The sequence below is a fragment of the Rhinopithecus roxellana genome, chromosome 12, assembly GCF_007565055.1.
Source record: "Rhinopithecus roxellana isolate Shanxi Qingling chromosome 12, ASM756505v1, whole genome shotgun sequence".
NCBI lineage: Eukaryota > Metazoa > Chordata > Mammalia > Primates > Cercopithecidae > Rhinopithecus > Rhinopithecus roxellana.
Window position 1 is genome coordinate 87,125,728 of NC_044560.1, and position 24,401 is coordinate 87,150,128.

The following is a 24,401-nucleotide window of genomic DNA, read 5'->3' on the forward strand; positions in this document are numbered from 1 at the left end:
TCTGAAGACTAGTGACTCTGTCTGCGCTGCACCGTCGTAGGAGCTGGGGCCCCATGGCCATGAGGTGCTATGTTGCCAGACACTCCAGCTGGCTGCGTGTTCAGCCAGGAAGGGCACAGCAGGCATGGTTTGGTGGCTTTTCCTGTTGGAGATCACTCAGAGGGGCCCAGGCTGCTGGGCCGAGTGCTTTGCCAGAGTCAGCGGGTAGGAACAAGCCAGATTTTTCCGTTCTCAGAGCCTGACTTTCCCAAACAGGAGCTAGGCCCAGCTGGGCCAGGAACAGGAACCCTGTAGAAGGATCCGGAGGGCCCTTCTGTCGTCAGACTACCAGCCTTTGGGTGAGGAGGGCACCATCACAGGCCCCGGGTGGGTGAGTGCCGAGTGCTTCCTCCTGTGTCTTGGGACCAGTCAAAAGCCTTTCCCTGCAAGGAAGTTTCATGCAGCATGTTTTTAGAGATGGGGTCTCACTCTATTGCACAGGCTGGTCTCAAACTCCTGGGCTCAGGCGATCCTCCCACCTTAGCCTCCCAAGTATCTGGGACTGGCATCCATTCTGAAGAAAAGAAAATTGAAAGGGAGAAGATGCCTCCCCTCAAATTCCAGGGACATTCTCTGAGCATCCAGCCTCAGTGGCTAGCCAGGCATGCAGAGTCTGCCGCTGGCCTGCGGTTTCAGCACTGTGGGGCAGATCTGTTTTAGTGAAGATGGGGTTCTGGCCAGGCTGAGGACTCTTCAAAACACGGATTGCTTCAGGTCCGCCACCCAGAGCCCCAGCGCCAGGGACAGATCTTTCATGGCTGAGCGTGGCAGGCTGTGAGCAGGTGCTTTCCGCCCAGGACAGCTCCCCCAACCTGTCTTCGGCACTGGGCCTGGCACTAGCCCGGCCCTTAGGAGCAAAGATTCATGATTTCATTCATAATTTGTATCAGATGTTGAAACTTGGCCCTTGGACTACTGAGCCAGCTGTCATGCTCCACTACCCCTGAGCGCTTGCAGGAATATTCCATGGAGTAAAGCTTGAACCATCGCCCCCAGCTCCAGCCACTACCTGCCCTTGGTTTCTTAAAATGCCTCTTGGCATTTGCCTGGTGCGTGGCCTCGGCAGCTTATGCGCATCAGGCATTTCTGATGTGGTGTCGATAGAAATCCAGGTTAGGGAGCTGGTGAGGAGTGCACGATCCTTAAGAGCAGGCACACGAGCCCCAGAGAGCTTCCTGGACACCTTACAGAACCCAGAGGCTGGAGATACCTCTGCGTCAGTACCAGTTTCAGCACAGTGCTGTTTTATACAACAGGTTTTATTGAGGTTGTGTCAATATAGTTAACACGGTTGCTTGTCTTTTCAAAAAGAAGTTCCATTTTCTTTGATTCCCAAGTGCATTTTTCCTGAATCTTCTGTGATACAGGGCACGTGATAGGTATACAGAGAGCTAAGCTTCCTATACCAAGTTAGAAGTGAAATGACTAGTGGAAAACATTTAAACTTTAATCTTAAAAAAAAAATAGGAATCAGAATATAAAAATGCACAAGGTAATGTCGTTTTCATAGTTAAAATCTGACATTGTTTATCAAAGCTAGTCAGTTAAGTGGACACCTGCAACTCAAATCTCATAAACATTTTAGAAACGCCAACCACCCCTCCTGAAAGGCTTGAGGAATGAAATTCGGCAGAAGCTGAGCTCTGTGAAATAGCTCCCATTTTTTTTCTTGGGACCCTACTTAGTTCCCTGGGCTCCCATTGGGAGCTGATTAATTTCTGCCAATCAGAACCCATCCCTAACACTTCAGATGATAGTGGCTTTGACCTAGGGAAGAAGAGGTTGAGCAAAGAACCTCCAACAGGTATGGTTTGAGAGTCCTTAGTTGGTTCTCTTGGGCGTTAGGTAGTAAGAAATCCACCAGGAACCCCAGGCAAAACCTTTTCAAGTGTCACTTGGGCAGATTTGGGTTTTCATTTCTCCTTTTGAAGAAGTGAGCAGTCAAACAGCCTGCTTTGTTGGGAGAAATTGTGGGCAGGGGAGGAGGGGTTGCAAGGAGCCTGAGGGAACCCACTGCTCAGCCAGTCAGAAGTCAGCAGCCATCCTTCATTTCAACATGGACCGCCTGGACATGGCCAGACTTGGAGCAGTGCAACAAGATCACAGACCGAAAGACCCCAGTTCACACTTGGTACAGGGAGTGGGGCTGGCCTGGCGAGGGCCGACCGCGAGGCCCTGCAATTGTGGGGAAAGTGGCCATCTTTGCACGGGCAGGAATGTCTACCATGCCCAGCGCTAATCTCAGCTTTATCCACTTAGCTTGAACAGGGGACTGAGGGGTTGGGAGGGGCATCCTGCCTGTTTCCTGCAGAGGAGCTCTGATTGGGGAAAATGGCAGAAACGTCCAGAGCCAACTCATTCCAAAGGGACCTGATGGCACCCTTTCTCTCCCAGCCTTAGCCTCCTGGGCCCTAGTCCTGCTTAGAACAGGAAATTGGAACCAGAGGGTGGAAGGAGAGGAAGCCCCCAAAGATGAACCCCTCTCGTACACACATACACCCACCATATGGTTCTTATCAAGAAAAAGCAAGTGGGAGCTGTCCATCCCCCAGCTCGCATGCACCTTGTTCAGAGGGCCAAACGAGGGCTCTGCCTTGGGGATACCTGGCTGGGGTGGCAAAGATCCTCGTAACAATTTTGTATGAGAAAACTAGCCCGGCCCGCAGCAGGTGGAAGAGGAGAAAGGGAGGAGTGCTCATGTTTGGTCATGGTTGATTCCGCCTCTGCCACCATCTGTGCTTCTAGACACTTCACAGAGGTTGATCTTTCTGGCCTGTAGGTGCCCCGGGGGCCTCTGTGCTGCCCTCAAGCTAAACAGCCAAAGCTGGTGGGGGCAGCCCGGAAGAGACGGGGATGAATGTGAAGACCTGCCTCCTGCCCCAGGTCTGTGCCCCGAGCCCTCACAAACCGCCTTCCCCATGGCTGCCACTGGAGCAGTGAAAGGGGGTTGCCCTTTCCCCTGGCAACAGGCACTGTGCCCGCCACAGACATGTCTGATGCCAGAGCATCACCATGGGGGCTGCAGTCCTGGCAGGGCGTCCACACTCGTCACCTCAATGGTCCCCTCTTCTCCCTTTCCCTTGGAGGGAAACCCCACAGTCCTTAGTCCACTGTTATATGCTGGAGGTCCCAGGGGGAGCTGGAGGAGTCCCAGCCAAGGGCTGTGAGGGAGGCTGTGCCCCATTCCTCCAGCAGGTGCCATCAGGGAGCCAGTGGGAAGGGCCATCTCCCCAGGTGGCGGGGTGGGGAGTTGAGCTCCCTCTCAGCTCCTTCAGAGCCCAGCAGAGGCCAGGACTCACAAGGGGCTGGGCTGTGTACCCTAGGGCCCATGGGGTGCAACCCTGACATTGCACAGACATTTGGGGGAAAAAAACTCAGGCCAGCCCCTTCCAGAAACAATCTCAACCTGCATGCAGGGAGAAAGCACGTCACTCTCCTCGGGCCAAGGCCACGGCTGCCTCTGTTCAGCTTTTGGTTTTTTTTTTTCTTTAAATGGAGGTTCTTTGTAACTGAAAAGGTCGCTCTACCACTAAAGAGGAGGAGGCCAGGGCAGCAGGGCCCCCCGCGGGTTATGTGGGGCAGAGCAAGAATCCTGAAAAGGAGGAGTGGATGTACTCCGTGGAGTAGAGGCCGTTGGCCTGGTCCGACGGCATCTGCACCCAGACCTGGTCGTTGGGCCGCAGCTGGAGCACGGCCCCGCCAGATGCCTGGTCCAGGTAGCCCTTCTTGTACTCATCGTAGGTATAAGTGGCCGGCACGTTGTTCTTGTACAGGGCCACCCACACGTTGGTGCCCTTGACGTGCACATGGTAAGCAAAGTAGTAGACGCCGCCCACAGGGCAGGTGAAGATGCCAGTGGCTGGGTTGTAGCCGCTGTGGCCATTGTAGAGAGTCCGGTCAAATTTCACAGGCATGCCCGAGGCGGGGAAGGGCGAGGTGAGCACTGCAGTGAAGGCCGGTGTGGCATGGGCAGACAGCTCACCCAGCCCAAACTGTGGCTTGCCCCCCTTGCCCAGCACGGTGCCCTCCACACCGCCGTTGGGCAGGTGCAAGCCTGCAATGCCAGTCTCATCGAAGGCCCCAGGGGCACCAGGGGGTCCCGGAGGCCCGGGAGGCCCAGGAGGGCCCGTGATTCCAGGGGAGCCAGGGACCCCTGGGGGCCCCGTGGGCCCAGCCGTGCCAGGTTCCCCTGCTTTCCCCTCTCCAGGGGGCCCTGGCAGGCCTGGTTCACCCTTCAGGCCTGGCAGACCTTGGGGCCCAATAGGGCCAGCTGGACCCTGGAGTCCTGGGATTCCTGAGGGACCCCTCAGGCCAGGCTGCCCAGGGAGCCCCAAGTCACCTTTCTGCCCCAGGGCTCCTGCCACCCCTGGTCCTCCAGGGCGGCCCGTGAAACCCGGCTCACCCTTGGGCCCAGTTGGTCCAGGGGGTCCATGGGCCCCAGGAAGTCCCCTCTCACCTGGGAGCCCTGGTTTCCCAGCCAGGCCACTAGGCCCCTGGTCACCTCGAATGCCAGGCACTCCTGGGGGTCCTCCAGGCCCTGCCTCACCCTTAGGCCCAGGGGGCCCACGTCTGCCAGGAAGTCCTGCAGACCCGGGAAGTCCAGGGGGACCCCCAAGACCCTGTGGGCCCTGCTCCCCTGGCTCCCCATCCTCCCCTGGCTCACCCCTGTCCCCCAAGAGCCCTGGGACCCCAGCTGGGCCCCTGTCCCCCTTGGGGCCTGGCAGTCCTGGCATCCCATAGCCAGTGGGGCCTATCAGCCCAGGGGGGCCCCGGGTCCCTGGTTCCCCTTTGGCCCCTGATGGGCCCTGTGGCCCTGGCAACCCTGCTGCCCCTGGGACCCCCACACCATCTACTCCAGGGGGTCCTTTTGGGCCCACAGCACCTGGCTCCCCCCTGGGGCCTGGAACTCCAGGAGGCCCAGACTCACCCTTGTCTCCTGGGGCCCCAGGAAGCCCATCCAAACCGGGTTTGCCTAAGCCAGCTGCACCAGGGAGGCCCGGGGGACCGGGGGCACCCCCCTGCCCTGGGGCCCCAGGCAGCCCGGGCTGGCCCACTCCATGATCCCCCTTGAGGCCTCGATCACCTGGGGGCCCAGGCTCCCCCTGGGGCCCTGGCTCCCCCTGGAATCCTGGGGGCCCTGGCACCCCCTGGGCACCTGGTTTTCCAGGGATAGTAATGCCTGAGGGGCCCGGGAGGCCAGGGGGTCCTGGGGGCCCCCGGAGGCCCTGGTCCCCTCGTATTCCTGGCTCCCCCCGAAGCCCCGGCTGCCCTGGTGGTCCGACCTTGCCAGGGAGCCCTGGGGGACCAGCCTTGCCCATCCGGGAGAAGCCAGGGGGGCCAGCAGGGCCAGGCTGCCCATGGAGTCCTGGCTTTCCTGTGCCTGGTTTTCCTGGGAAGCCAGGGGGCCCAGGGGGACCCCGAGGCCCAGGCTTCCCGGGGGGGCCAGGCTCTCCCTTCAGGTCCATTGGCAGCAGCGGTAGAGGCATTTCTGAGAAAGAAAGAGAAGGGGGCAGTCAGGGGCCTGAACTGTGGGGACAGGGGACCCCATCTACCCATTCCCCATTCCAGTATGAGGTACGCAGGAGAGGAAGAATGGGGCTGCCCCTCCCTGCTCTCATGGAAGACGGGCTTTGGGGGTGGTCCAGGGGCCATCTTGGGGGCGACAGGGTGTCCTCACCAAGGGCTTCTAACACCCAACCTACCCAGGCTGGGGCTGATTCTCCTCCATGAGCCTGGCTGATTCTCACCTCTCATCCCTGCATGACCTGAAGGTGGAGTGGCCACCAGGTGGCACCAGCAGCCCACCTTAGAGCCGGTGGGAGCAGAGCCCCACCTCCCAACTTCCCAGTTCATCTCCCCCTCGGAAGACCACCTGTGCCAGCCAACTGCACCGTTTCCAGGCCCTCTGGGGTATTAGGAAAAACTGAAAGTGGGAAGATTGGTGGGGAATGAGGGGCTGTGGGGGGCACCTGAGATCTGATGGCTGTCAGGGAGGCAGGGGATTTGGGGGTTAGGAGTGATTTGAGGCACTGTGGGGTGAGGAGGCTCTCACCCAGGTACTGGCCTTTGCCCTCACGGAAGGGCGGTCCCACAGGTCCTTTCTGCATGGGCTGGATGTACTTCACCGGGGCATAGCCTGCTGCCCCGCCGGCCCCGCCACCAGAGGACGCCCGCAGCCCACACCCCAGCACCAGTAGCAGCAGCAGCAGCGAAGACAGGGGTGTCAGAGTCCCCCGCATGGCGTCCGCGGACGTGCTGCAGAGAAGAACAGAGAAAGTCATCAAGCCAGCCCTTGGTGGTTTGGCACCAGACCCGGGGTCACCAAAAGATCAGAATTTAGAGATTACACTCGATTTTAGTCAAAAGACTGAGAAGCAATTCCGAATTTAGATATTATTCACAAGCAATTTCCAAAGTCGTGGGGGTCTGCATAAGCCACCTCCTAAACTTCTTCAGACCATGCCTGTGGCTGTGCATCTCCCCCACCATCTCCGAGGGCCCAGCCTCCCCAGGACAGCGCCTCCTCAAAACCAGCCAGTCACTCTCTGCAGCCAAGCGTGCCTTCTAGAGCAGTCTGACCTCCCCTGCTAAAAGCTCTTGGATGTCAACACCCATTTCCATTGCTTGGCCAGCTGTCTGCCAGGCACTAGGCTGAGCTCTTGGGGACATGAACTCACTTAATGCTCAAAACACTTTAACAAGGTATTATTATTGTCATCTCCATTTTCCAGATGATAAAACTAAAGCAACGGTCTTGAGGAAGCAGAGCTAGGATTTGTCTTAGGTCTGTCTGACTCTACCTTCTGCTGATGCTCTTCTGGACTCCCTGCCACACACCTTTGGGATCAAGTCTATGGCACTTAGCATAGCATTCAAGGCTTTTTTTTTTTTTTTTTTTTTTTCTTTTTTTCTGAGACACAATTTTGCTCTCCCAGTGCAATGTGCAATGGCACCATCCTGGCTCACTGCAATATCCGCCTCCCAGGTTCAAGTGATTCTCATGCCTCAGCCTCCCAAGTAGCTGGAATTATAGGCATGTACCACCACGCCTGGCTTTTTTTTTTTTTTTTTTTTTTTTTTTTTTTTTTTTTTTTTTTGAGATGGAGTCTCACTCTGTCACCCAGGCTGGAGTGCAGTGGCGCCATCTCGGCTCACTGCAAGTTCTGCCTCCCGGGTTCACGCCATTCTCCTGCCTCAGCCTCCCGAGTAGCTGGGACTACAGGCGCCCACCACCACGCCCGGCTCATTGTTTTGTATTTTTAGTAGAGACGGGGTTTCACCGTGTTAGCCAGGATGGTCTCCATCTTCTGACCTCATGATCCACCCGCCTTGGCCTCCCAAACTGCTGGGGTTATAGGCGTGAGCCACCACGCCCGGCCAATTTTTGTATTCTTAATAGAGATGGGGTTTTGCCATGTTGTCCAGGCTGGTCTCGAACTCCTGACCTCAGGTGATCCGGTTGCCTCAGCCTCCCAAAGTGTTAGGATTACAGGCGTGAGCCACCGCGCCCAGCCTGCATTCAAGGCCTTTCTAACCTACTCTGTGCCTGTGTCTCCAACTCTATTGCCTGCTATCCCTTTCTTTACCCCTCACCTCCCCACACCTCCACCCAGTAAACCAGAACTTGAAGTTCCCAGGCACCGGGCACTTTAATACTTCTGGCCTTTGCACCTGCTATTTCTCTGCCTGCAATGTTATTTTCCTCCCCTACTCATCTTTTATGGCCCTGGGAAGCTGTCATCCCTTCCTCTATAAAGCCTCGCTTCTTTGTGCCCTGACCTATGCTTGTCACAGCATTTGGCTCAACTCAGAGAACAAAGCTTGGGTGGGGAAGAAGCACAGACTCCGGAACCAGCCAGGCAGTCTTCCCCTTCCCCTTCCCAGCTGTGGGAGCCTGGGCAGGAGGTCTCCTCATCCATGAAATGAGAGAGGATGTCCACACAATAACCTGTATGTGAATGTTCATAATAGCGATATTCACAGCAGCCAAAAGTAGAGACAATGCAAATGTCCATGGACAAATAAAATGCGGTACCGCCATACAATGGAATATTATTCAGCAATGAAAATGAATGAAGTGCAAGCTGGGCACGGTGGTGTGCAGCTGTAGTAGTCCCAGCTACTCGGGAGGCTGAGGTGGGAAGATTGCTTGAGCCCTGAATTTAAAACCAGCCTAGGCAACATAGCAAGACCCCAGATTTTAAAATGTATCTATAAATAGGCTAAGTACAGTAGCTCATGCCTGTAATCCCAGTATATTGGGAGGCAGAGGTGGGTGAATTGCTTAAGCCCAGGAGTTTGAGACTAGTCTGGGCAACCCGGTGAAACCCCATCTCTACAAAACAAACAAACAAACAGAAAATTAGCCAGGTGTGGGCCTGCTGTGGTCCCAGCTACTCAAGGGCTGAAGAGGGAGGATCACTTGAGCCCAGGAGGTGGAGATTGCAGTGAGCTGCACTCCAGCCTGGGTGATAGAGTGAGACCTCGTCTCAAAAAATATATATATAAGAGGAAGGAAGTCCTGACACCTGCTACAACACAGATGAATCTTGAAAACAGTGAAAAGCGAGATATGGAATGCACATGTGTGATTCCATTTCTATGAAATGGCCAGAATAGGCAAATGCATAGAGACAGAAAATGGATCAGTGGTTGCCTAAGGCTGGGGGAGGAGGAGATGGGAAGTGACGACTAACGGGCATAGGGTTTCTTTTAGGGGAGATGAAAATGTTCAAAAATTGATTGTGGTGATAGTTGCACAGCTCTATGAACACAGTAAAAAAAACACTGCAGTGTACACTGAATGGGCCAATTGTATGATGTGTGAATTGTATCTCTATAAAGCTGGGGTTTTTTTGTTTTGTTTTTTGTTGTTGTTGTTTTTGAGATGGAGTCTTGTTCTGTTGCCTAGGCTGGAGTGCAGTGGCGCCATCTCTGCTCACTGTAAGCTCTGCCTCCTGGGTTCAAGAGATTCTCCTGCCTCAGCTTCCCGAGTAGCTGGGGTTACAGGGGTACAGGGGCCTGCCACCATGCCCAGCTAATTTTTTGTATTTAGAGACAGGGTTTCACTGTGGTCTCGATCTCCTGACCCTGTGATCTGCCCGCCTCGGCCTCCCAAAGTGCTGGGATTACAGGTGTGAGCCACCATGCCCAGCCTGTTGGATCTTTATATACATTTACTTATTGATTCCTCACAACAACCCTATGAGGTATGTGCCTTCACTCTTGCCATTTTACAGATGAGGGAACAAAAGGTTGTGTGCAGGTGGGGTGCAGTGGCTAATGCCTGTAATCTCAGGCAGTGTCTTGGACAACATAAGACCAAAAAACAGTTGTGTGAGGTAATCAAAGCTACAGTTACTAAGTGCCAGAGCCAAGGTTCCAACTCCAGTAATCTAGCTCCGGATCTATGCTCTTAACCACACCACACAGCCTCTCACCGAGGCAGTAATTTAAGTCCTCAGAATTGATGTGATTAATTTCAGAATTGTGAACCAGAAGGGCAAATGATCATCCTTAGGAATACCAGCATCTAGCTGGGTGTGGTGGCTTGCACCTGTAATCCCAACACTTTGGGTGATTGAGGTGGGTCAATCACTTGAGGTCAGGAGTTTGTGACCAGCCTGGTCAACATGGTGGAAATCCAGTCTCTACTAAAAATACAAAAATTAGCCGGGCGTGGTGGCGTGAACCTATAATCCCAGCTACTTGGGAGGCTGAGGCAGGAAAATTGCTTGAACCCAGGAGGCAGAAGCTGCAGTGAGCCGAGATTGTCCCACTGCACTCCAGCTTGGGGGACAGAGTGAGACTCCGTCTCAGGAAAAAAAAAAAAAAAAAAAAGCATCTAAAGCCAAGGTGGCAAACAGGTGGCTCAGGGGTTGAATTCGGCTCTCTTTTTATTTTTTGAGATGGAGTCTCACTCTTTCACGCAGTCTGGAGCACAGTGGCGTGATCTCAGCTCACTGCAACCTCCACCTCCTGGGTTCAAATGATTCTCCTGCCTCAGCCTCCGGAGTAGGTGGGATTATAGGCATGTGCCACCACGCCTGGTTAATTTTTGTATTTTTTAGTAGAGACGGGGGTCTCACTATGTTGGCTAGGCTGGTCTTGAACTCCTGACCTCTAGTGATCCGCTTGCCTCAGCCTCCCAAAGAGCAGGAATTACAGGCGTGAGCCACCGCACCTGGCCTAAAGCTGTTATTTTTATTTTTATTTTTTAATTTTTTTTTTGAGACGGAGTCTCGCTCTGTCGCCCAGGCTGGAGTGCGGTGGCTGGATTTCGGCTCACTGCAAGCTCCGCCTCCCGGGTTTACGCCATTCTCCTGCCTCAGCCCCTCGAGTAGCTGGGACTACAGGCACCTGCCACCACGCCTAGCTAATTTCTTTTTGTATTATTAGTAGAGATGGGGTTTCACCGGGTTAGCCAGGATGGTCTCGATCTCCTGACCTCGTGATCTGCCCGCCTTGGCCTCCCAAAGTGCTGGGATTACAGGCTTGAGCCACCGCGCCCGGCCAGCTGTTATTTTATTTAGTTTTTGGATATGCAGTGTCACTCTGTTGCCCAGACTGGAATACAGTTGGCATACTCATGGCTCACTGCAGCCTCGGCCTCACAGGCTCAAGCAATCCTCCCACCTCAGCCTCCCAAGTAGCTAGGACCACAGGCATGTGCCACCATGCCTGGCTAATTTTTTCTATTTTATGTAAAGACAGGGTCTCACTGTGTTGCCTAGGCTGGTCTCAATCCCCTGGGCTCAAGCAGTTCCCCCATCTTGGCCTCCAAAATTTCTGGGATTATAAGATGAGCCGCCATGCCCAGTCAGAAAGTTTTTTTGATTTTGTTTTCTGAGACAGGGTCTTGCTGTGTTGCCCAGGCTGGAGTACAGTGGCAGAATCACAGTTCACTGAATCCTCGACTTCCTGGGCTCAAGCGATCCTCTCATCTCAGCCTCCAGAGGAGCCGGAACTACAGGCATATGCCACCAGGTTCAGCTATAAAAAGAAATTTTTTTGTACAGAGGTCTCACTTTGTTGCCCAGGCTGGTCTCAATCTCCCAGGCTCAAGCGCTCCTCCCGCCTCAGCCTCCAGAGTAGCTGGGGCCACAGGCATGCGCCCCCATACCTGGCTAATTTTTTCTATTTTTCGTAGAGACAGGGTTTCACCATGTTCAAGCTGGTCTTGAACTCCTGGGCTCAAGCGATCCTCTCACCTCAACCTCCCAAAGTGTTGGGATTACAGGCGTGAGCCACAGCACCACACCTGTTTTTTGTTTGTTTGTTTGTTTTTGAGATGGAGTCTCACTCTGTTGCCCAGGCTGGAGTGCAGTGATGTGATCTTGGCTCACTGCAAGCTCTGCCTCCCGGGCTCACGCCATTCTCCTGCCTCAGCCTCCCAAGTAGCTGGGACTACAGGCGCCCGCCACCACACCCAGCTAACTTTTTGTATTTTTAGTAGAGATGGGGTTTCAACGTGTTAGCCAGGATGGTCTTGATCTCCTGACCTCGTGATCCGCCCGCCTCAGCCTCCCAAAGTGCTGAGATTACAGGTATGAATCACCGCACCAGACCCACATCTGTTTTTTTTTTTTTTCTTTTCTTTTCTTTTTTTTTTTTTTTTTGAAACAGAATTTCGCTGCTGTCACCCAGGCTGGAATGCAATGGCACAATCTCGGCTCACTGCAACCTCTGCCTCCTGGGTTCAAGCTATTCTCCTGCCTCTGCCTCCAGAGTAGCTGGGATTATAGGCACACACCACCACGCTGGGCTAATTTTTGTATTTTTAGTAGAGAGGGGGTTTCACTATGTTGGCCAGGCTGGTCTCAAACTCCTGACCTCAGGTAATCCACCCACCTCAGCCTCCCAAAATGCTAGGATTACAGGCGTGAGCCACCACACCCAGCTCCCACCTGTTATTTTTTCAGAGTGGGTTAACCAGGCACTGTGGCTCATGCCTGTAATCCTAGCACTGTGGGAGGCTGAGGCAGGCAGATCACCTGAGGTCAGGAGTTCAGGACCAGCCTGGCCAACATGGTGAAACTCCATCTCCACTAAAAATACAAAAAATGGCCTGGCGGGGCAGCAGGCACCTGTAATCCCAGCTTCTTGTGAGGCTGCAGCAGGAGAATTGCTTGAACCCAGGAGGTGGAGCTTGAGGTGAACCGAGATTGTGCCACTGTACTCCAACCTGGGCGACAAGAGCAAAACTCCACCTCAAAAAATAAAAAATAGGCCGGGCACGGTGGCTCATGCCTGTAAATCTCAGCACTTTGGGAAGCTGAGGTGAGTGGATCACCTGAGGTCAGGAGATCGAGACCATCCTGGCCAACATGGTGAACCCTCATCTCTACTAAAAATACAAAAATTAGCTGGACATGGTGGCATACACCTGTAGTCCCAACTACTCAGGAAGCTGAGGCAGGAGAATTGCTTGAACCAGGGAGGTGGAGGTTGCAATGAGCCGAGATCGTGCCACTGCACTCCAGCCTGGTAACAGAATGAGACTCTGCCTCAAAATAAATAAATAAATAAATAAATACATTAATTAATTAAAAATAAAGTGGGTTAAAACCTGCTTCTTGGGACTGCTGTGATAGGTAGAGATTTCGCGCCTGACTCAGAGTGGGCTCCCATTATTCGAAGGACGTTCCATTTGGTGTTTTTCACACCCGAGGAAAGTCCCACTTCCCCTCTAATTCCTACTCTGGGTTCCCCTCACCCTCCGCAGGGACCTCTCTGCACCTGTGCCTGGCAACAAGCGGAGTTCGAGGGTGGGTTGTGTGCATCTGGGGATGTGTGCGGGGAGAAGGCCTCCCTTGGGCCAGGCTGGGTCTGGGCTTGAGGTCCCTGTTCCTCCAAGCCCAGGATCCCATGGAGCTTTGCGGGAATGAATGCAGGGCTCCAGAGAAGATCCACGGACCTGTCAGCTCTCATGTTCGAATCCCAGTCCTACCACCAACCCACTCTATAACCTCAGGTGGGTCATTTAACCTTCCTGAGCTTCGGCATCATAGTAATACCTGACACGTCTGTCCCTGTGTGCCAAGGAGTGATCCAGGCCTCAAAGGCCACAGCTCACTTTAATCCCCTCAACGAACCCATGAAGATCCTGCAGTTATTACCCCCATTTTACAGAGGAAGGAATGGAAGCTCCAACTGTAAGAGTCTAAGTGTCAGCTGAGGCCTCGCCCAGAGCCTCCCCTCAGCACAGGCCACCCACCTCACCTTGCTCTGATGGATGGCAGAACCCATCGAGGCCACGTTACACAGGCCTGACCCACTGGGGAATGCTGCTGGGGCACCTTGCCAGGCACTGGCCTCATGCTTTACATGGAATCCTCATACAAGCCTGTGAGATATGTTATCCCTGTTTTAGAGATGAGGAAACTGGTCGGGCATGGTGGCTCACACTTGTAATCCCAACACTTTGGGAGGCCTAGGCAGGAAGATCGCTTGAGCCCAAGACTTTGAGATCACTCTGGGCACATAGTGAAACCCTGTCTCTACCAAAAAAAATTAAAAAGTTAGCCAGACATGGTGGCGCGGGTCTGTAGTCCTGGATACTCAGGAGGCTGAGGCAGGAAGATTACTTGAGCCCAGGAGGTAGAGGCTGCAGTGAGTCATGTTTGTGCCACTGCACTCCAGCCTGAGCAGCAGCAAGACCCTGTCTCACAAAAAAAAAAAAAAAAAAAAAAAATAGAGACAGAGAGAGATGAGGAGGCAGGGCGCAGTGGCTCACCTGTAATCCCAGCACGTTGGGAAGCCGAGGCAGGCGGATCACCTGAGGTCAGGAGTTCAAGACCAGCCTGGCCAACATTGTGAAACTCCGTCTCTACTAAAAATACAAAAAATTAGCCAGGCATGGTGGACGGACACCTGTAGTCCCAGCTACTCGGGAGGCTGAGGCAGGAGAATGGCGTGAACCCGGGAGGCAGAGATTGCAGTGAGCCGAGATCACGCCACTGCACTCCAGCCTGGGTGACAGAGCGAGACTCTATCTCAAAGACAAAAAACAAACAAAAAAAAAACCAATATAAGCCAGGCGTGGTGGCTGTAATTCCAGCTACTCGGGAGGCTGAGGCTGGAGAATCACTTGAACCCAGGAGGCAGAGGTTGCAGTGAGCTGAGATGGCACCGCTGCACTCCAGCTTGGGTGACAGAGAGAGATTCCGTCTCAAAAAATAAAAAATAAATTACAAAAAAAAAAAAAAAAAACAAGAGATGAGGAAACCGCCTGAGGGGGCCACTCGCCAAAAGCATCACAGTGAGAGCCTAAGCCCAGGCAGTCCGAGTCCTGAGTTCCAGCCCCTAACCACCACACTATCCCCACTCTCCTGTGCAGGGGAAGGCCCTCCTGCACTGGCCACCCGAGCTTGGGGGCTTCCCACATGTGTACAGAACCAGAATGTTCTTCTTGGCACGTGGGCAGGGGGATGGGGGAGCAGGTGGAAGGGGCAGAGTGTGTGGCAGGAAGCTGAGGGAGGGGAGGGGCTGCTCTGGCTTGGTTGGCCCATGGTCAAGGTCATGACACCACCACAAGAGGATCCAGAACAACCCTGACCTCTGGGGGTCAGGAGTGATGGAGGGCGCAGCTGGGAGGGTGCTCAGGGCAAAGAGGGCTTCGATGACCTCAGGCAGCGGGTCGCCAAAGGAACAACCCCAAGTGCAGCCAGGAGCCCAGGTGGCCCTCCCACAAGCTGCCCACCTTTCCTCCCTCCTTGGTAATGTGGGTCCTCCAGCAAGTGTCCTTGACCCACCCCCTTGGCTCCCTGAATTTGCCGCATCCTAGACCCTTCCATTCTGCACTGTGTTCCTCTCGCTGAGGTCAGGTCTGATGCCAGGACTCCAAAGAGGTGTCGTCATGAGTGAGGAGGGTCTGAGTGAGGACTGCAGCTGGAAGACCAAGTGTCAGGAACCGCCAGAAGGCTTTACGCGCAACAGCGTCCCTGGGCAAGAGGTGCTAGTCCACAAATGAGGAGACAGGGATTTCCGAAGAGGCCAATTAAGAACCTGGGCTCAGCTGGGCGCAGTGGCTCACGCCTGTAATCCTAGCACTTTTGGGAGGCTGAGATGGGAGGATCACTTGAGCTCAGGAGTTCAAGACCAGCCTGGGCAATGTAGTGAGACCTCATCTCCACTAAAAATTTGAAAAATTACCCAGGCATGGTGGTACACCTGTAGTCCCAGCTACTTGGAAGGCTGAGGTGGGAGGATCGCTTGAGCCTGGGAGTTGGAGGCTGCAGTGAGCCACGATTGCACCACTGCACTCCAGCCTGGGTGACAGAGTGAGACCCTGTCTCAAAATAAAAATAAAAATAGGCCGGGCGCGGTGGCTCAAGCCTGTAATCCCAGCACTTTGGGAGGCCGAGACGGGTGGATCACGAGGTCAGGAGATCGAGACCATCCTGGCTAACACGGTGAAACCCCGACTCTACTAAAAAATACAAAAAACTAGCCGGGCGAGGTGGCGGGCGCCTGCAGTCCCAGCTGCTCGGGAGGCTGAGGCAGGAGAATGGCGTGAAGCCGGGAGGCGGAGCTTGCAGTGAGCTGAGATCCGGTCACTGCACTCCAGCCTGGGCGACAGAGCGAGACTCCGTCTCAAAAAAATAAAAATTAAAAATTAAAAATAAATAAATAAAAATAAAAATAAAAATAAAAAACCCGAGCTCCTAGTCACTCTGATATAGTGCCACGGAGGGAGAGCAAGGCAGAGAGCAACAGCAGAGAGAGACGCAAACAGAAGAGTCTCTCTTCCAACTCCAAGCGCCTGTGGGCTTGAGGGGAGGCTCACCCTAGCTCTCAGAGCTGGAACCTGGCATGCACCCACCTGGGTGGGGCTGGGGAGTGCGCATTGGTCCACAGCGGTGAGAAGGGTGTGTGTAGCCTATTCAAGGGACTGCAAAAAAAATGATGCCCCCCTGGAATGGTGCAACCGGCAGCCCAGGGACGATGGTTTGCCTCCACCTCAGCACCATCAGAGCCACAGGGGCCTGGACACCTCTGAGCCGCCTGCCCACCTGCCTCCTTTTCACTGCAGTCCCTGCCCCCTGACCTCCCCGGCTTCCTGCACACAGGCTGGCCTTCCCGAGGCTCTCTGGCCTCTGTACATTCTGCCCTCTCGACACCTGGGAAACTGGCTGGACGCCTCCCTTGAGGCCTGCCGATACCCATGGGTCCCCGTCATCGCTCTTGTTTCCTCCCCTAGCTCTCCAACTCTCTTTCCGCCACACTCCCCCACTCTGCCCTGGACAGGGCTTGGCTGGCACACAGAGATGCTCCACAGCGTTTGATGAACTTAATTCACCATCAAATTTAAAGGGCACACCAGTAACACACTCAGTCCTTTCCTCGGCTTTGCACAGATACTTGTCACATTTGCCCAGGGAGTCCACTCCCCAGGTCCAAGGGGCTCATCTGGGCTAGAATGGGAAGAGCGAGGAACACTCACATGGCCTCAATCATAGGACCTCAACTAAGAACCATCTGCTCTGGGATTAGAGGTGTGCAGGGGAGGACACTTCATCTGTGTGTTCCTTGCTCTCCCCATGGGGAACAGTGGCCAAGCAGGGCTGTCAGGGGTCGGGGCAGGGCTCTGAGGCTCAGGCCTGGCTCTGCCTATGACTGACTGTGTGACCCTGTGACTCTGGGTAAGCCATCACCCTCTCTGGTGACCTCTTGGGAAATGAAGGCAGGAAGAAGGCAGGGCTGGCAGGGGCACGGAGCCCGAGGTGGGACGCACACAGGAGACGCTGATTCAGAGGACGGCGTGGTGGCGGCCTCGGGTAGACGCGGTGTTTGGACAGCTGCAAGTCCTTAACGGGGATTTCCCCCCTTTTCAGCAAATCCCCATAAAACAGCATTTCGTCCAAGTCAGCATTTTGTGGCAGCCTGGGCCTCCTCCCAGGGAGGCCAAGGAGACCGGCTGGGAGTGGGGAGTGCTCCGGGGTCTTTCAGACCAATGGTGGCAGGGTGGTGGTGGTGTGCAGCAAATGGGCCCCAACAGAAATAATTGGCAAGAAGCAGACCCCTTCACTTCAGGCCCCCAGCAATGCCTGAAGAGGCGAAAGGACATCAGCTAGCAGGGACCCTCCCAGCAGTCCCGGTCTCCCAAAGAGTCCTGTCCTAGGGGCGACCAGCAGAGGAGGGCTAGGTGGTAGCATGGAACTGAAAGACCTGCCCACTCTCCCATCCCGGTTCACAGGTGAGTGATCAGAGGTCTCAATAAAAAAGGGGCCTGAGAGTTGCTGCCTCGGGACCCCAGGCACCCGCTAGATTCCCAGCGGACTGGCAGACCCCCACAGTGTGGGTGGATGAAACGCAGCCCTGAGCAGGCCCCTGCTGCTCCAAGCCCCCCACCCACCCCAGACGGAGCGGCTGCAGCTGAGGGAGCAGTGGGGGCACTCAGGCAGCCCCAGGGCCTGGCCAAACCACAGGTATGTTATGAGACGCTTCCTGTTGTGGAGACATTGCTACGGGATCCAGCTGCCCTGCTTGCTCACCAGCCCCGCACTGCTGTCTCCTTGCTCCCCAGCCTTGCTCTCTGCACTCTTGCTGGGTCTCTACCCCTGACTCCTCTCTGCCCTCCTCCTTCTGGCTCTGTCTCTGTCATCACAACAGGTGAGCAGCACTTCTGGCTCAGGCCATCCCTATCAGGGGCCCAGCCCTGAGACCTCTAAGGCCCTCCTAGGTCCAGGCAGCCCCTGGACTCCCATTTCAGCACAGCTACTTACCAGCTGGGGGATCTTGGATGGGTGACTTAAACCCTCTGAACCTCAGTGTCCTCATCTGCAAAAAGGATTAACTGAGGGGCTGCTCTGCCTATGGAGTAACCGCTCTTTTCTTTTTCTTTTGAGACGGAGCCAGGCTGGAGTACAGTGGCACGATCTCAGCTCACTGCAACCTCTGCCTTCCAGGTTCAAGTGATTCTCCTGCCTCAGCCTTCCGAATAGCTGGGACCACAGGCGCCCGCCACCACACCCAGCTAATTTTTGTATTTTTAGTAGAGATGGGGTTTCACCATGTTGTCCAGGATGGTCTCATCTCTTGCCCTCGTGATCCGCACGCCTCAGCCTCCCAAAGTGCTGGGATTACAGGTGTGAGCCACCGCACTAGGCCTTGGAGTAACCACTCTTTTTATTCCTTTACTTTTTTTGTTGTTGTTGGAGACGGAGTCTCGCTCTGTTGCCCAGACTGGAGTGCAGTGCTGTGATCTCGACTCCCTGCAAGCTCCACCTCCCGGGTTCACGCCATTCTCCTGCCTCAGCCCCTCGAGTAACTGGGACTACAGGCACCTGCCACCACGCCTAGCTAATTTCTTTTTGTATTATTAGTAGAGATGGGGTTTCACCGGGTTAGCCAGGATGGTCTCGATCTCCTGACCTCAAGATCTGCCCACCTCGGTCTCCCAAAGTGCTGGGATTACAGGCATGAGCCATCATGCCAGGCCTATTCCTTTACTTTCTTAATAAGCTTGCTCTCATTTAAAAGAAGAAAAAAAAGGATTAACTGAGATGATCTAAGCCACCAGCCCCTCCATGTGTGCTGCCCTATCTTGCTACCCTGATGGCCTGGAAGTCCTCTCTTCACTCTAACTTCAATTCATCCTGCTGCAAAGCAACTTCTTTCCTTCATCTCTTCAAAAGCTCAGGTTACTTGCTGCCAAAGGTCAGGATCTTGTAAAATGAACTTTTTTTTTTTTTTTTTGAGATGGAGTCTTACTCTGTCACCCAGGCTGGAGTACAGCGATGAGATCTTGGCTCACTAGAGCCTCCATCTCCTGAGTTTAAGCATTTCTCCTGCATCAGCCTCCTGAGTAGCTGGGGTTACAGCTGGGTGCACCACCATATCCAGCTAATTTTTTTTTTTTTTTTTTTTTTTTTTGAGACGGAGTCTCGCTCTATGGCCCAGGCTGAAGTGCAGTGGCCGGATCTCAGCTCACTGCAAGCTCCGCCTCCCGGGTTTACGCCATTCTCCTGCCTCAGCCTCCCGAGTAGCTGGGACTACAGGCGCCTGCCACCTCGCCCGGCTAGTTTTTTTGTATTTTTAGTAGAGACGGGGTTTCACGGTGTTAGCCAGGATGGTCTCAATCTCCTGAGCTCGTGATCCACCCGTCTCGGCCTCCCAAAGTGCTAGGATTACAGGCTTGAGCCACCGCGCCCGGCTATCCAGCTAATTTTTGTATGTTTAGTAGAGATGGGGTTTCACCATGTTGGTCAGGTTGATCTTGAACTCCTGACCTCAAGTGATCCTCCTGCCTTGGCCTTCCAAAGTGCTGGGATTATAGGCGTGAGCCGCCATGCCTGGCCTATAAAATAAACTTCTAAAGTCAATTTTCTGGCTTTCTTGACCTTTTCCCCGACCATTCCTGAGATGAAACTGACCAGGGGCCACAAAGCCTGCTCAGGACTAGGACTAAGTTATGGACCTTGGGGAGGAGCAGAGAAACCCTCCTCACCCCCTGGGCATGACACCCACCCCAACTGCCCAGCTGGGCAGCCCCAGACTTCTCCAGGGTTCCTGAGCCCCACTACTCTCTCAGCTGGTAGAAACTGGGGAGCCCTTTCCCATCCTCCTTTCCTGAATCTCGGAAGAAAGTGCAAGGCCCAGGCCCCTCCACACCTCTTCCTCAGGGGTCTCTCACTGTGTGCCATTGCCTGCCCTCACCCCTAGTCTCCAGCCTCTCCATCCACATGTCCACACAGGCCTGACCCCTCCCCAGCCACCTTCATCACTCCTCAGCCCTTCTAGCCAAGCCTCCTGCAAGAACGTTCTCCACCCTCAGGCCCCACTCACTCCCCTCCACCCTCTCACCTCGGGGTGCTCCACCTTGTCACCCTGCTCTTCTGCTTCTTTGAAAAGCTCCTCCTCAGAATCTTATCTGCCCACTCTGCAGACCCAGGCTTGCCCAAGGAGCTGGCTCAGGCTTCATCTCTTCTCTCTGGATGTTTCTCCTATAGCGTCCAGCTCCCACCAGCTCCCACAGCACCAACTCCATCACCGAGGACTCCCACATCTGTCTCCAGCTACTATGATGTCTCCCCTAAGCCTTTTTTTTTTTGGAAACAGTCTGCTCTGTCGCCCAGCCACTGCACACTGCAGCCTCAAACTCTTGGGTTCAAGCCATCCTCTTGTCTCAGCCTTCCAAGTAGCTGGGACTACAGGTGTAAGCCACCACACTGGACTAATTTTTAAGATGTTTAAGAGACAGGGTCTTGCCATGTTGCCCAGGCTACTCGAGAACTCCTGGGCTCAAGTGATACTCCCACCTTGGCTTCCTAACTAAGTCTCAGACTCTTGTGTTCAACTATCAGCCGAGCATGTCCCCTGGCTGTCCCTCAGAGATCCCACCCAAACTGCTGTCATTATTTTCTCCCTCATTACCTGTTTCTCCCCAACCCAAGTGCCCTGTACCCCCAGGTGCCAAGACCAAAAATCTGAGCATCACTTTTGTTGTTTATTTTTGTTTTAAGAGTAAACATCACGGCCGGGCGCGGTGGCTCAAGCCTGTAATCCCAGCACTTGGGAGGCCGAGATGGGCAGATCACGAGGTCAGGAGACCGAGACCATCCTGGCTAACACGTTGAAACCCTGTCTCTACTAAAAAAAAAAATACAAAAAACTAGCCGGGCGAGGTGGCGGGCGCCTATAGTCCCAGCTACTCGGGAGGCTGAGGCAGGAGAATGGCGTAAGCCCGGGAGGCGGAGGTTGCAGTGAGCTGAGATCCGGCCACTGCACTCCAGCCTGGGCGACAGAACCAGACTCTGTCTCAAAAAAAAAAAAAAAAAAAAAAGAGTAAACATTACTTCTGACCCTCCTTCCTTACAGGAAACCCTCTATGCCTTGGTGTATCCTTCTTTTCAGCCAACTCAACCCCTACTCATCACCTTTCTTGAATGCCCTTGTACAGTAGCCAACCTGCACAACTGTACGTGACATCTCTCTTCCTTTCCCCCAAACTTCCAGCCTTATCCCGTGGACTCTGCCTCTTCTATTTCTCTCACTTCTATTCTTTCCCCTCCTTTCCCACAGTCTCACCCTAATGCAGACCTTGTCTTCTCCCAAAACTCAGCCCAGTGCCTGGCACATCCCTGTCACTAAGTAAAAGTGTGTTAAATTAAGTGGCCACATTCTCTCCTGGATGATCATAAAAGTCTCTCGCCCAGTCCCCCAGCCCTAGCTTCTCTCTGTTTTCTCAACATAGCCTATGGAGACTCCCACAAGGCTTCTAACACCTTGGGCTGCATCCAGATGACTGGGACAGCCTATCACCATGCAGGCCCCATCCAGATTCGGTAGGTGTGGGATAGGGCCCGACATCTGCCTCTCTAATGAGCTCCCAGGGGATGCTGACGCTGCCTGTGAGCCACACGTTGGCACGGTTCTGCCCATGGCTCTCCCCTGCTCTGGATTTTCCAGTGGCTTCCTGGTACCAGCAGGATAAAGTCCATGTTATTCTGCAATTCACATGGCTTCCTGGAGGAGGAGGCATGCTTTAGACTCAGTAGAATGTGGACCAGTTAGGAAGGAGGGGGTAGAGAGATGGATGTTGAGCCCAGCAAAGCCCTGAGGTCACGTTTGGAGGCACACACTCTGGGTCTAAGAGTCATGTGGGTAAGGAGAGGGCCAGGGACCAGCTCAATGCAGGAGCCACCAGAGAGTGTGCTGCGCCCTCTGTGTCCCTCCTTCCATGGCTCTGTGTCACTGAACCCAGGCCTTTGCCTCCTGTGTGTCTCCGGCATCTCTGTGTGTGTCTCTCTCCTGTCTCTGTATCACTATCCCACCTGTCCACCCATCTCTGTCATTGTCCTTCTCTGTCCTCTACCATGTCCTGTTGCCTAGGTCCCTTTCTGGGTTCCAGTCTCTGTAAATCTCTAGCTGTTGGTCACTGGGCGGGACCCTTGGGAAGGCCAGCACTGACAGTCCACACTTGCTGGTGTTAATGTCAGGTCTGGGTCTGACCTCCCTGGACAATGTCTGAGCAGCTCCGCGAGGTCTGGGAAGGGACTTGGGGGGGGGTCCAGCCCATGAGTTGAGCTCTCTGTCTGCTGTGCAGATGAGGACTACCCCAAAGCCAAAGAGGAGCCTGGAATCTGGGAGCTGGAGGGTGGAGGGAGGTGGCCAGATCAGGGCAGGGCTCCCTGGGGGCCACCTTCTCACCCAGGTTGAAGGCAGGAGAGGAGTGCTGCCTTCTGCCCACCTGGTCTGCCCTACCAGACTTCAGTTCCACCTAACAGTCCCAACATCTGTCATCCCTGCAAGTGAGGCTCCCAGACCACAAGTGGCTTCAGTTTCAGAAGTAGCATAAAGAGGCTTGAAGGAGAAATCAGAGTTCAACAGGCCCATGCGGGCAGGTGGCGGTGGGAGAGTCCAAGCCGAAATCAGAGCAAATGACTGGATGAGGAAGACTTCCAGGGTAGGGGGCATCCAAGGAGCAGTGAACCTGGGGCTCTGGAACTCAGGAGAGAGACATGGGCTAGAGGTAAAAATACAGGTTCGTGGCTGGGTGCGGTGGCTCATGCCTGTAATCCCAGCACTTTGGAAGGCTGAGGCAGGCAGATCACGAGGTTAGGAGATCGAGACCATCCTGGCTAACACAGTGAAACCCTGTCTCTACTAAAAATACAAAAAGTTAGCCAGGTATGGTGGCAGGCGCCTGTAGTCCCAGCAACCTGGGAGGCTGAGGCAGGAGAATGGCATGAACCTGGGAGGCGGAGCTTGCAGTGAGCCGAGATTGCACCACTGCACTCCAGCCTGGGCGACAGAGCAAGACTCTGTCTCAAAAAAAAAAAAAAAACTACAGGTTCATTGGTGGGGTTGCTGCAGCCTGGAGGAGGCCCATGGACTCCCCCTTGGGGAACATGCCTACATTTAGGGAGTGAAAGGAGCCCACCACAGCCCTGGGCTCCTCCCCCAACACCCTAGGATCCAGACACCCCAGACGTCTCACTGCCTCCCCGTCCCTGCCTTTTCCTGCGTGATCCTCTCTGCTGGGTTGCTCTTTCTACCTTTTGCCTCCATGGAAACATATTAGTCCTCATTTAAGACCCAGTTCAAATGCCTCCTCCTCCAAGCAGCCTTCCCTGCCTCTCTCAGGCAGAACAGCTCCTTCTCCTGGGCACCCACCTGCATGAAAGCACCTCTTCCCCACCCCCACCTCCCTCCTGCCTGAGGCGGGCCCAGGGCATGTGTTCAATGAAGCCTGTAGCCCGGGGACTCCAGGTCCAGGCCTCTGACAAACCCACCTCCCTCATCCTGTCAAGCCCTTGAGTGGCTTATCGCAGGGCCACTTTCTCTTTGTTGCTCTTCCTGAGTCCTTCTTGGTTCTGGGCTGGAGGGGTCTTGAACCGAACCTTCCTCCTGCAGGTGACCAAGCCCCTGGCGTCTGCCCATCTCTGAGTCTAGGTTCTCTGCTGCTCCCCAGGGAGGAGTATATCGGGACAACAAAGTGCCCAGGAAGATAAGAACAGTAGGGCAGGGGCAGAGGTAATAGAAGAGGCCTGGCAGTGGGCAGGCCCCAGGGCAACCATGTACCCTCAGGCAGGGAGCCAGGCAGCTGGTCCTTCCCCACCCAGGGACTCGGGCGTCAGCTGGGGCCGTCGCTTGCCTCCCAACAGAGGCCTTGAGCTTCTGATGGGAATTGGACATCCGAGGGCCCCCACAGACCCAGCCACCCCCAGGCCTCAGGCAGGGGCAGGCGGGCCCTCCTCAGCCTCCAATCCCTCACCTTCTGGTTCCCATTTGCAGCCTTTTCCGGAGCGCCACCCGCCGCCCGCTGCCTCCCCACGCCTGCCAAGATTCCTGGGCCTCTGTGGCTACCCTGCGTGGTGGCGGCGGCAGCGGCAGCAGGAGGGGCTGGGTTGGGCAGGGAGGGGACCCGGCGGGAGCACAGCCAGGCTACTGCACCCAGGCTGGGCCAAGCAAACACGGCCCCGCCAAGGAGCCAGGCGAAATAATTCACAAATGAGAAAAAGCTGCTTCCGAGTTGGGCCAGGGTTTTAAAGCCCAAGCTGCAGGGAGCTGAGGTCACCTGCAAAAAGGGTGGCTCACCGGACACCCTGGGCCTGGGAGGGCTTCCGGTGCAGCAGGAGGGAGTGAGGTTAGACAGCAATGAACACAGGCCTCATCCGGCCTGGGATATCAGAAAACCCCATCCCCAAACCTAGCTTACCTTTCAGGTCGGAGGGGCCTGGGAAGGTCCCAGCAGAGGCAGGGCCTGAAGATGAACAAGAGAAACAGTGAGGCTACAGGGCAGTGGCTCATGCTTATAATCCCAGTACTTTGGGAGGCCAAGGTGGGAAGACTGCTTGAGTCAGGAGTTTGAGACCAGCCTGGGCAATATAGGGACACATTGTCTCTACTAAAAAATT

At 54.7% G+C, this 24,401-nt stretch overlaps 1 protein-coding gene across 2 annotated transcripts; it reads right to left on the reverse strand.

Moving 5' to 3' along the window:
* Positions 1–1,280: 1,280 nt before the first annotated feature.
* Positions 1,281–24,241, reverse strand: COL8A2 (collagen type VIII alpha 2 chain). 2 transcript variants are annotated; one of them, XM_010360416.2, is made up of 3 exons: positions 24,203–24,241; positions 6,092–6,294; positions 1,281–5,527 (listed from the first exon to the last, which is right to left on the reverse strand). In XM_010360416.2, the coding sequence occupies exons 2-3, from the start codon at positions 6,276–6,278 to the stop codon at positions 3,609–3,611; spliced, it is 2,106 nt and encodes a 701-aa protein (XP_010358718.1). In that variant the 5' UTR covers positions 6,279–6,294; positions 24,203–24,241; the 3' UTR covers positions 1,281–3,608. The 2 variants fall into 2 exon arrangements, with proteins under 2 accessions (XP_010358718.1, XP_030768732.1); XM_030912872.1 differs by lacking the exon at positions 24,203–24,241 and having other exon boundaries at positions 6,231–6,279.
* Positions 24,242–24,401: the final 160 nt, after the last annotated feature.

What these genes read in the sequence shown, in the direction of transcription:
- COL8A2 (XM_010360416.2), bottom strand. Translation starts at nt 6,278, where the DNA reads ATGCGGGGGACTCTGACACCCCTGTCTTCGCTGCTGCTGCTGCTACTG. An exon ending in GGGCAAAGGCCAGTACCTGG is followed by an intron (nt 5,528 to 6,091) that starts GTGAGAGCCTCC and finishes TTTCTTTCTCAG; the next exon opens with AAATGCCTCTACCGCTGCTG.